This window comes from Amyelois transitella, chromosome 31, assembly GCF_032362555.1.
Source record: "Amyelois transitella isolate CPQ chromosome 31, ilAmyTran1.1, whole genome shotgun sequence".
Taxonomy (NCBI): domain Eukaryota; kingdom Metazoa; phylum Arthropoda; class Insecta; order Lepidoptera; family Pyralidae; genus Amyelois; species Amyelois transitella.
This window is the reverse complement of record NC_083534.1, coordinates 1,724,149-1,736,934: the sequence shown is the minus strand read 5'-3', so window position 1 is coordinate 1,736,934 and position 12,786 is coordinate 1,724,149. Positions and strand designations below refer to the sequence as shown.

At 36.9% G+C, this 12,786-nt stretch overlaps 2 protein-coding genes across 2 annotated transcripts; one reads left to right on the top strand and one right to left on the bottom strand.

The window, feature by feature from the left end:
* The first annotated feature begins 472 nt into the window (after window positions 1–472).
* On the top strand, window positions 473–2,703 carry LOC106135979 (uncharacterized). Its single transcript, XM_060953122.1, has 2 exons — window positions 473–973; window positions 1,865–2,703. The coding sequence occupies exons 1-2, from the start codon at window positions 473–475 to the stop codon at window positions 2,633–2,635; spliced, it is 1,272 nt and encodes a 423-aa protein (XP_060809105.1). The 3' UTR covers window positions 2,636–2,703.
* Window positions 967–3,347, bottom strand: LOC106135980 (uncharacterized). The gene is made up of 2 exons (XM_013336406.2): window positions 2,746–3,347; window positions 967–1,812 (listed from the first exon to the last, which is right to left on the bottom strand). Exons 1-2 carry the CDS (start codon window positions 3,121–3,123, stop codon window positions 1,063–1,065), a joined length of 1,128 nt encoding a protein of 375 aa, XP_013191860.2. The 5' UTR covers window positions 3,124–3,347; the 3' UTR covers window positions 967–1,062.
* Between the last annotated feature and the right edge of the window lie 9,439 nt (window positions 3,348–12,786).

Here is a 12,786-nt window from a genome sequence, read left to right as displayed (position 1 = left end):
CGAGTAGAGATGAGTAGGTCAGCTCGACGAAGGTTCGAGAACCAGCTAGTCACGCGGGACTCGGGCTGAATTCCAGCGGAAATCTTGATCGCGATCGCGCACGCCTAGCTCGAGCCTACTACCAAGACTGCGCCAATTATGGTCCAGCGAGTCGGAGGTCTCAAAAAAAACCAAAATTTAAAATACTAATTTATTAAAAGAATGAAATTACAAGTTATAATTACGACTAATTACAAGTAAGTGCATGGGTCGAAGTGTGAAGCCCAAGTGGCCGAGGCGTCCGGTCTCCGGGCGGGCGTCGAGGCTTGCACGTGCTGCTGCGTCGGCACTTTACTTCACTTGCGCAATTCATTGCATCGGTGCCGTGTGCAATGATGTGACAGGTCAGCGGTCTTCCTATAGGACAATCCCGTAACATGCTACTAAATAAGCATGCTCAAAGCAAACACTCCAACACAAATGCGATTTTAGCATGCTCTTTGTTAGTTCAAACAAAACCATGGACGATGAAACAACCATCCGTACGGAGCTTAATAAAGTTATTCTTTTGCTATCGTTGCAATGCATCCGAAGACTTCTCTCAGGTAGAAAGAGAAAAAACCAATGTAAAAGGAATAGGAAGATTTGGGTCCGTGATTGGCTAAGTAGAAGGGAACAACTTGGAGCAAGTACTCGATTGCTAGTAGAAATGCGAGAAGAAGATATTGATGGTTACAAAAATCATTTGCGCATGTTACCGCATCAGTTTGACGAGTTACTATCTAAAGTTGAAAGCGCTATAAAGAAACAAGATACACACATGCGAAATGCTATTCCACCAAAAGTGAAACTGGAAGTGACATTGAGGTATCTAGCAACTGGAGATTCGTTATACACATTAGAAGCACTTCACAGAGTTGCAAGGTCTACTATATCTCTATTTATACCTGAAGTGTGTGATGCAATATACAATGTTCTGAAGGATTATATGCGGGTAAGTAAAGTAAACCAGTGATTATTAGTTTAAATCAAGTATTTATTGTTTAAAATCTAGATTAAAAACTTACTAAACTAAATTTAACTTTAACACATTTTCCATGCTTTGTTCAACAAATCTTCTTCAGAGACAGTAGAATCTGATTGGGATAACGCGTAAGGAAGTGTGTAAGTGACTGTATTTGTGTTTGTACTGGGAGGTATGAAAGTCATTGTCTGTGTGTTTGTAGTAGGAGGAGTGTAAGTGACTGTATTTGTGTTTGTACTGGGAGGTATGAAAGTCATTGTCTGTGTGTTTGTAGTAGGAGGAGTGTAAGTGACTGTATTTGTGTTTGTACTGGGAGGTATGAAAGTCATTGTCTGTGTGTTTGTAGTAGGAGGTGTGTAAGTGACTGTATTTGTGTTTGTACTGGGAGGTATGAAAGTCATTGTTTGTGTAAAGGGAGACAAATTTGGGTACTGGCGTCGACGTCTTGCTGCAGTCAGAATTGTTTGGATCTCATGTTGTACATCTAATGCGTCGTACAATGGTAGAGTTCGCAATTGAGCTGCAACATTTTGAGCAAAATAATGGAATTCGTCGTAATTAGGCGGTGCATTTATAGCAGAACTAATATTTTGTAAACGATCGAGAGCATATGTAATGGGTTCTTCTTGTAAGCTTCTTTTTCTACGTCGTGTTGATGAGTTATTAGATGAACGCGATTGTGATCGATCTTCTGTAGTTGGACTAGGAGAGGGTGATAACACATTCATCGATTGCGGCGTCAACGAGTTTGAATATGAAACAGCGTCACTTGGTTGTGAATCTTGCGATGGCTCGTCTCTGTCTTGTATCTGTAAAAAAAATATATTAAGTTTATAAAATACTTATTTGTTTTTTTTACAGATTCCCGGTTCTGAAGATTGGAAACGCATTGAACATGGATTTAGAACTAAATGGAACTTTCCAGGTTGTGTCGGAGCGTTGGATGGCAAACATATAAATATATTCGCCCCTGATGATACTTCTGACTACTATAACTACAAGGGCGCTCATAGCATCATACTTCTGGCATTAGTTGATGATGACTATTGTTTTTCATACGTAAATGTTGGGACTAATGGTAGAGCTTCTGATGGAGGTGTTTATCAAAAATCTAATTTAGCACAAGCTTTGGAAAATAATTCTCTCAATTTTCCGGACCAATCAGTTATTGTGGCAGACGCTGCTTTTCCTCTAAAGTCATACCTTATGAAGCCCTATCGAACAACTCCAACGCGTAAAGAAAAAATATTTAACTACCGTTTATCGAGAGCCAGACGAATCGTTGAAAATGCGTTTGGTATTTTAGTGACACGATTTCGAGTTTTTATGGATGCCATAGATATGGCCCCCAAAAATGTCGATAGAATTACATTAGCTGCCTGCTCTTTACACAATTGGCTTCGGAAAACATCTGATATGTACATCACGCAAAGATGCGTCGACTTTGAAGATACACAACAACGTGTTGTGGTACCAGGATCATGGAGGGCACAACTACGGACTGCTTTGGAAGGCTTACCACCTACACGCTACGCTAACCACGCTTCTCGACAGGCAGGAGCGATAAGAGACACCTATGCGCAGCTCTTTGAAACTACAGAGGCGGTACCGTGGCAAGGTCATATGATTTAAATTAATAACTACATAGAAAATGCTGTACTACTTATTCTATGATATTAAATAATTGTGTGTTACTAACAGTTACGTGCATTTTTATTTAAGTATTGTAAACCAAAACTCACCAATTCCATAGAAATAGGGTCCCTGTAATCGCCAGTGTCTCCAAGGAAAGAATGCATTTCGTGAAACCAGGACATAGATGGGTTGTACACAGTAGCGGCACCAGAACCGGATCGCTTGGAATTCTCAATTTTTTTTAATTCGCTGTGGTAAACGGACCTCAAGTTCTTGATTTTTGATTTTATAATTTTCACAGTCAAAGTAGGATCGTCCATGTTGGTTAATAAATCTTGATATGCATTATTTCTTGCAATATTGTTTTTGTACTGTGGTATATGCGGATTCCATAGGCACTCGTTGTTCCGATATAAAATTACAAATTTCAACGTTTTTTCATCGCCCCAGCGAGACATTTTTGGCGAGAAATTGTGCACGCGCATCTACTGTGAACGACTGATCGCTACTAGCATGCTCAATAAGCAAACCTGTTTACACGCGCTAAAAGCACGCCCCCTTCCACCCGCGCCGCAGGTAGCATGCCCAAAAATCGCACGGCCGTCGATTTTTGAGCATACTCGTAATTAGCATGCTAATTATTAGCAATGTTTCGACACACATACCACTAAGTAGCAATTGCTCAATAGTGGCATGCTTTCGTGCTAGTAATGAGTATGTGTAACTGTAGCTTAATGTAAACAATGCGGCGCGTAAGCCGAGAAATGTCTAGCTGAACAGCAGCGGAGCGCATGTGCGCGTGCGTTTGCCTTTCGTATGAATCTCGACTGGCGAGCGCGAAATATGTGTATTTATTTGTGATTTTTTTTTAATATATTTTAGTGATATTTAGGTAATTGTTTATGAGTTATATATATTTTTGTATGTGTTAGGTATAACATATTAAGTTAATTGAGTTTGTGTATATGTGCCTACACGCATTGTCACCTTCATTCTGTGTATGTGCACAAATAAGGAATTTATGTGTCACCGAGTTTAAATTCGATGTTGACACAGCGTAAAAATACATCGCCAGAATGTACCTGTAAGAAATAAACATAATTATAAATGAAATTTTAAAAGACAGACACTATTTCTAGTGCAAATTTTAAAGATATTTTCAGAAGTTTTGCTGTAATAACATAATCAAGCTCATAAAATTTAGTTAACAATTTAATAAATAAAGTAGAATCCAAAAAATTAGTCAGTCCATTATCAGTGCAGTAATTAAGAGTAATTACTACCTACCGTGCCATTTCATTATAAATAAATATTAATATTGAATAAGTATTTATATTTTATAAATGAGGCAAACGCCATAGATCTAATTATCAACCATGCGAATTGCCAATGATTGTATCTATGCCATTGCGTGATGAGTTAACTTTTAATATTACTTACGTATTTTTGTCTTGAACCTTCGAGGGGTCATTGAGATAGCAGCATCAATATCTGGCATTGAAGGCTTCATATTTTTGTGAACAACTGGCGCATCCCATGAGGTAGGTATTTTCGTATATTCTATCTTTCTATCTATTTATTCTTAAAGGGGAAATCCTTTTTACGGACAACCCCTCGGGTCTTCACCCGGGAGAGTGTGGGACTCCTGGCACCTAGTATACCAGCCTACCAACTAAAACCCCTCCGTTCGCCCTTCTTGCCATTTTGAGGGCATCATGGGATCGCAGGAATTTCACCACGATACCCTCTGGCTGCCCGGCGCTTCTGTGCCGGGAATCTTGCTGTAATGGGCGACCAGTAAGTTGCTGGCCGCCCTTTCCATCCCAGGGTCGGGAAGTGACCCTAGTGAGGCAGTAGGCGCGTACGATAAAATACACACCTTCTGCCCCCCCGACCACGACGGTGTAGAGGCGCGTTCGGATCGTGTTCACGCGCCCTCTCAGCGGCCTCCTTCTGCAAGATGACGTACTCGCAGAAGGAAACCACTGCTTTGTAACCTTTTCTTTTTTATTCTTCTTTTGTATGCCAGATGGGCCTGGCTATTCTATTTCCGAACTTTTAATTTTTGTAACCTTTTGTATTCTTCTTTTGTATACCTGAAGAGCCTGGCTGTTCTATTTCTGCCTTTTGAATTTCTGTCACCTTTTCATTGGTGTTCTTACTTGTTTTCTTTCTTCTCTTCTTTCTTTTAATTTTATAGTCATTTCTAAAATGTTTTTTCCAGCAGCTGCCGTTATTACCTCAGCGCCTTTAGTAATACGTTTCTTTTTTGTAGTTGTGCTTTCTTTTGTGTCTTGTTGAATTTTTTCGTAACACCAATTCTTCAAATGTTAATGTACGTTGTTGTTGTTGCATTAGGATGGGTTCTACTGGTGGTAAAGATGCTTCTTTGATAATTTTATTTCAGATAATGATTCCTCAAAAGGAATTTTGTGCTTGAATCTGAGAAGGTTTTTCTTGTAGACATGTTGGTAATTCAGATGGATACTTAGCCACAAAATGCATATTATCAAATTCAATATCGGACTTGGACACTTCAGAAAGTGGGATGACTTCATCAGTTTTTGACTTAACACAGTAGTTGGCAGTTAGAAGATATTTGTTATAAATGTCCAGACACAGATGGTTCCGTGTCTTATGAGTGTTCAGGTTTTATTGGGTGTTTGCAAGATCTTTTTCTGTTACCATTTTTTGGTATCGTTTGTAGGCCTCTGGGATACATCCACAGGTATCACTTTGTTATTAAAAGGATGGATTCCAGCTTTTTTAAACCCACTTTTGATGACTTCAGGGTTTGTTTGTTGCCAAGTATCTGTCAAGGCTCGTGCAAATATATTTTTTGGCATTTTTTGCCTATATTTTTACGTTGCCACTCTACTTATTTGGCATCCCATATTATTTTGAATGACTTGAATACTGATATATCAAGAGGTTGGAGCAAATGATATGTGTGGGGTGGGAGTTTAAGTATTGTGATCCGATTTCTAATTACCAGCTCTACAACCCTTACGTCAAGATGCGTAGAATTACCGTCGTAAATAATAAGAACTGGTCGCTCTTCACTTACGCTTGGGATAAAAACTTTTTCAATTTTTTCAATAAAGTACGCATTAAAAGCCTCTGCTATTGATTAAGAATCTGATTTTAAGTTATCATCGTGTTGAACTTCTGATATGTAGTCTTTGTTTTAATATTTATCATTTATTATTTGCCAAGTTCCTTTTGATTTATTTTGTACGTTGTTCATGTAAAATGTATTTTGGGCTTTCTGTGTTAAATTGATTATGTTTTTCAATTTTTTTGAGTATTATTTTTTAATTAAATTTAAATATCTGTTTTCGATTAAAAATGTACTTGATATGTACCTCAGTGTACCTATCCTAAAAATATGTGTAAATTTTTTTTAAATAAAATAGGTACACCCGCCATCCTGACGTCAGGACCGCGGTTACACTCGTACTTCTAGTTAGCATATGTAGGTAAGTAGGTAAATTGTATATGTAAATTTGGTACCTCTTGTGTACCTGGAGAAACAAATATTAAATAATTAAAAAATATTAATGGTGCTTAGAAAATGAAAAAAAAAATTGATAGAATAACGAAAGTATTTTGCGTTTGTATTTAGAATTATGAAAGACATTACGATGTTTGCCAGTGTTTTCAGAATCAAATTAAACGAGACAGATTTGAAGACTTTTTAGGGTTATGTACAAAAAATGAAAAAAAAAAAACGGAACTCTTATAGGATCACTCGAGTGTCTGTCTATATGTGATACATTTAAACCTTTTTTTTCATTATTACGAAGATCGTCATAACACTCCCATCGCATGCCTCCGAAACAATGTGATCTATAGTGGCCAATACTATTTACATTATTTGTTTTTAGACCCGTTGGTAAAAATTCAATTATACCAAGAAATGTATATGTCTTTTCATTTAATGTTACACTACGACGCACATCATCGAAACATATACTTTCGGACTGACTTAACTCAAACGAAACAGTGTTGTTGATCACCGACCGATGATCCAGACCAAACTGTACGAAATGACAGGATAATTCCCCCGGTCCCCAACTATAACACCACTTTCTTCCAAAGATTTTTCTAATTTCTAGGGCTTTTTCTATACAAGCAGGCAAATCGCAAACTAAATATATTCCCCTTACCAAACCCATGTGTAAAAATGTTGCCAAGTTGTCCATAAAACGTGTCCGCGCAATTTTGTGGAATCCGAGTAGGTCCTGTTAATACTTGTGGCTTCTAGTTTCCTTTTATTAGCTTAATTCAGAAGTATAAAAAAAAATAAGCAGGAATAATACCGAATGTTTTATGTAAATAGATTTTATTTTCTTAACAGAAAGATTCCCACGAGTCAAACGTCTGCAGCAGAATGATCCCATTGTCAAATAAAAAAGGCTGGTTGTCAAAAACATTATTTATCATCGATATTGGAATACATACTTATTAAAACTTTTCCCTTATACAAAATATATTATGTTGAAATGATTTGTACAATAAATAACATACAAAACTCATGTAAAATAAATTTTTGCTTCACTTATACTCAACCCAGGATGCCGCTGTAAAAAACCTGACAGCCAATCATTACCAGAGATTTAACCTTCTTTATTGAATCTTTCTGCAATCTCGCATTTTTTGAGCAATGATGATCATGTAACACGTTTTCCGAAATTGTTCTCTTGTAAAGCCATTAAATTTATTGGACAAGGTACGAAGGTGATCGGCCAGAACTTGATTCTGTTCAGGGTTGAAGACTGCATATCTCCCCAGCTAGGAAGAAGACTTTTTTTTGGCAAAAACATTATCGCTCTCATTACCGCCCGCTCCAAAATCATATATACTTAATACCCTATGATTCAAATTATAGCTAAACCGCTGGACCGTTTGTGATGATATTTGGTGTGGATGTAGTTAAATACCCGAGTTCAAATTAAGGTTACTTTTTTTGTAAATAAATCAATCCCCCAAAGGGTTGTAATAGTACCCACTAGTTAAAAAAATAAATAAAACTGATCGCTTGGAATTCAGGTAATAATGAGGTTAATAATTGCTGAGAGTCCGTGGATGTGGGAGACAGGACTCATACGTTCTTCACATGAAGTCATAAGCTTTTGGAGAATAAAAATGCAGGGTTAGAGCAAACTTTCTGATTTTTTCGGAGTACTGTTTTGGCAATGACAACCCTTTACATTTTAAAATCTGCGTCTCTAAAAAATCTTTTGATTCCACATTTATTAAATTATTTTGCTTCAACTCAATTATTATATTCTTGGAAATAAGACCAGAAGTGATTTTTTTAAAAAGACAATTTTAATAACCTAAATGAATTAAGCAATTTCTTACAAAATAAGTTCACTTAAAACTACCCGACCAAATTACTATGCTTCTTACAAAGCGATTGAACAACCAAAATAACTATTTCTCGATCAAAATAAACAAAACTCATTAATCAACAACAAAACTAAAGAATTGACAAAATAAAACAATAACGCAACGTATTAAATTCGAAATTTAAATGGACAGAGTAACGACCGCGCGGGACGAGTGTTGCTCAGCGACTGCGTGCGGAGCCGACGATGCGTCCCCTTTTATAGTCACTTTTGGTTTCTTATCCAATAATATTTTTAAAGGTGTCAAGTTTCATCTTTTGTTGACGGATCACTTCTTTTAAACGTTTAATTTTCTTTTTCTGTTTCTCCACTTTTTATTCTAATCTTTTTAATTCTTGAAGTTCTGAATCCTGGAACATTAGGAAAATTTTTATCATTGATGAAAGTACTCATGATTATAAACACTTATAACAACATGAATGAATGACATACTAATCAAATAAAAAAAATTCTAAATGACAAACCAACATTATTTCATCACAAACTGCTCATAACAATTCAAGATCATCTTGTGTATGTGGATTACTCGAGCATGATGGTTGATCAGTGGTACTTGTTATGTCCATTAATGCGAATTGGGATGGATGGTCTGCCTGAGAGAGAGAAAAATTGTCCATATAACATTTGGCATGGTTACTAGTAATAATAGGTAGGTAATACAGAAACATAGACTCAAATGTTTGGTAAATTGTTAATCTGTTAGTATTTTTTTTATTGTAAACCAACAGCCACCCAGACTTTGCCCACGGTACGTTACTTTTTATTTTGTGAATTTTTTTTAATTTAAAAAATTAAAAAAAATATTCAAAATTAAAATATTTTTATTCATTATTATAGGATACTTCATATCGCTTAATAATTGGCAAAACGTATGGTTTAACAACATTGGTTGACGTCAAATAAATTACTTAAAACTAAGTTTACTGCCGCTTAACAATAATAAAATGCTTTATAAAATAAGCTTAAGAAGCGGTAACAAACTGCACTGCAGCATTTTCTTCAGCAACGTCAACTTCACAATATCAATTAAACTTAGAATAGAATGTGGATAATGCAGCTTTCTAGCATTAAAAGAATTTTTATAATTGGACCCGTAGTTTTCGAGCTTATTCATGTAAAAACAATCATATCTTTCCATTTTATAACATTGTAAAGAAAAATATCATACTAACATTAAGAAACAGTCATCACACCACCAGCCTCGTGACCAGTGTTCTTGATAGGTAGATAAAATATAGACATCCTGCAACTGCTAATTTTTTTATGGAGGCCTGCGACTACTTATTATAAGATATTATGTGAGTACTAGAACGAAATTTGTTTCCATTTGGTGGGCTTTATGCCTTCTTATGATACAGAGTACTTAGTATAAAATACATTTCATAAGAAAATTTGTAAGTATCAGAACAAAATTTCAGAAAAAAAAAGACTTATTCATAGTATGTTTTATTTATTTATTAATTTCATTTCAAAGAACATGAAGTGATCAATCACCTATTCCAATTACTGCACATCATGCTAGGGCATATCAGTCAAAATAGAAATTGTGAATAATGTGGTAATCGGAATAATCAGTCACAACAACAGAAAGAGGTTAAAATTTACATAACTTCTTTGGATCCAAAATAAATAGATTGATATTATTTACGAGTACCTTTGCAAGTTACCAAGCCAAATGAGAAGATTATTATGTTAGGTGATTTTAATGGATGGGTGGGTGTAAAGCGTGATGGATATGAAAAGGTGCTTGGTGCGTTTGGTGACGAAAAGGTGAATGATAATGGAAGAAGTGTATTAGAAATTTGTCTAGAGTGGGATCTTTTTGTGTCGAACTCAATGTTTCAACATAAAGAGATCCACACCTACACAAGAGTGGAAGGTATTTTAAAAAGTATGATAGACTTTGTGATTGTAGATGAAAGATTGAAGAACAAAGTGCTGGATACCCGTGCATATCGCGGTGCTGGCATTGACTCGGACCATTTACTGGTGATATCCCGGATAAGGGGTATCTTCAATCGCTGGCGGCACAGGGTAAGGGAGCAAACCAGCGCTTTGGAAAGAGTAAAAGTAGAAAATTTGCAAGATATGGATGTAGGTAAGAAGTATATTAATAGACTGAAGGATGAATTTGAAGATTTAGAGGAAATGAGCGATATTGAAGATGGATGGAAGGAATTTAAAGAAAGAATTGTGAAAGTAGCTGTTGAAGTGTGTGGTGTAAGTAGAAGAAGGAAAGGAAAAAATCACAAAAATGCGTGGATGAGTAAAGATGTGCAAGAACTTGTGCGATTAAAGAAGAAAGCATGGCTGGATTTGTTAGCAGCAAAAGCTAACTTAAGAATGCAAGAGGTTATAGATGAAGATGTGAATGAAGCACGTAAGGAATATAAGAAAATGAAAGATTTGGTTAAGAAAGCTGTGATTAGAAAGAAAGAAGAGTATAAAGAGGATTTTGATAAAAGGCTATCAGAAGACTTTCAGTCAAATCTGAAAGTATTCTGGAAATCCGTAAGGTCAGCCCGAGGAAATACTATAACCAGAGAGCTGACTAGGATCAGATGCCAGGATGGTAGCGTTGTGAAAGGAGAAGAATGTGTACTAAAGATATGGAAGGACTATTTTGAAAGTTTATTTGAAAAAAAGGAAGGAAATAAGAAAGATTTCTGCTATAGCGAAGAAAAAGAGAATGAGATGGAAGGCGAAATTGAAATGTTCGAAATTGTGGAAGCACTTAAGAGTATGAAAGCGGGAAAGGCTGCTGGGTGTGATAGAGTGTCGGTCGAGATGCTTAAAGCAGGAAAAGGCGTAGTAGCTAGTCAGTTGTACTGCCTTTTCAATTTGTGTTGGAGAAGCGGCCGAGTACCAAAAGATTGGTGTAAGGCTGTTATCGTGCCACTTTACAAAGGAAAAGGGTCACAGCTGGACTGCAAAAATTATCGTGGTATAAGCCTGCTTAGCGTCGTCGGCAAATTGTATGCTAAGGTATTGATTAATAGAGTCAGGAATGAAACTGATGACAAAATATGGGATGCTCAAGCGGGATTTCGAAAGGGAATGGGATGTACTGATCAGGTCTTTTCCTTGCGGTGCATAGCCGAAAAGTTTTTGGCCAAGAGTCAAAAAGTCTATTGCACATTCGTAGATCTGGAAAAGGCCTATGACAGAGTTGAGAGGAATGAATTGTGGTCAGCACTTTCTATGCATGGGGTGAGCAGTCTCTTAATACGAGCACTGAAATCCTTATATGAGGATTCGAGTGCTTGTGTCAGGATAAACGGAGCGCACACTGAGTGGTTTAAGATTGAGAAAGGCGTTAGGCAAGGATGTGTTGCGTCACCGTGGCTGTTCAACCTATTTATGGATAGCTGTTTGACAGATTTGAAAGAGTCTAAAAGTGGATTAAGGATGAATGAGTTACTCGTCAAATGTCTGCTCTATGCCGACGATCAGGTTATACTGGCGTCATCAGCGGAGGAGTTACAGGAGATGGTAAACTGTATGCATGAAGCTTTAAAAGAGAAAGGAATGAAAGTGAACGTAAGTAAAACTAAAACACTGGTTTTTGAAATGGAGAAAGAAATGACAGCATGTAATATTTTGATTGGAGGAGAAAAAGTGGAGCAAGTGAAAGAGTTTGTATATCTAGGATCAAAGTTTACATCAGATGGCAAGTATGATAGTGATATTGAAAGGAGAGTGAACGCGGGGAACATGGTGAATGGAGCTTTGCATGCCTTTATGAGCAGTCAGAAACTATCCAAAAAGGCTCGACTGGCTGTGCACAGGGGCGTGTTGGTCCCGACATTAATGTATGGGAGTGAAAGTTGGGTATGGCAAAAGAAGCATGAAAGCAGAATAAATGCAGTGGAAATGAGAGCGTTAAGGAGTATGATGGGTGTGAAATTGAGTGACAGGATAAGGAACAGCGTGATAAGGGAATGTTGTGATGTGAAAGAAGATGTAGTTACAGGAATAGAAAAGGGTATGTTAAGATGGTTCGGTCATGTGGAGAGGATGAATGAAAGCAGGTTGACTAAGCAGATATACAAGGAGAGTGTGGAGGGAAAGGTCGGAGTGGGAAGACCTAGACGAACGTATCTTGATCAAATTAAGGACGTCCTGGTAAAGGGTCAGGTCAAAAGTACCCGAAACCGCCGAGCTTGTATGAAGAGAGTTATGAATGTGGACGAAGCGAAAGAAGTATGCAGAGATCGTGGCAAGTGGAAAGAGGTAGTCTCTGCCTACCCCTCCGGGAAAGAGGCGTGATTTTATGTATGTATGTATGTATGTATGTACCTTTGCAAATACTGTTGAGATAGCATCATCTCTGCATTGAGCACACATATGTAGATGTCTTTTGTTCCCGGCCGGGTATTTTCTATGCCAATCATTTGTAGCCATCCCCTTCGCCGAGATTCGTTCCTTGGTAAACTAAATCGAGAAAAAATACAATAACATAACTTAGACCCTAATTTATCGATAAGATTCTATGTTCGATGTTGTTCGACACTAGCACCCGTGTTTATGTGTTTCAATGTGAATGAAATATTGAGAATATTACAATTTTTTGAAGCTCACAACTAAGAAGATTAAAATTAAGCAGTTAACTGTTAAATCAATAGCATAGAGTAGTAGTATAAATGTATAAAATAAAACAATATTAATATGATATATCTTTATTAATTTGGTCGTCTCCTCGTCCACAACATATTCACTATGCGTTGCCGGGCT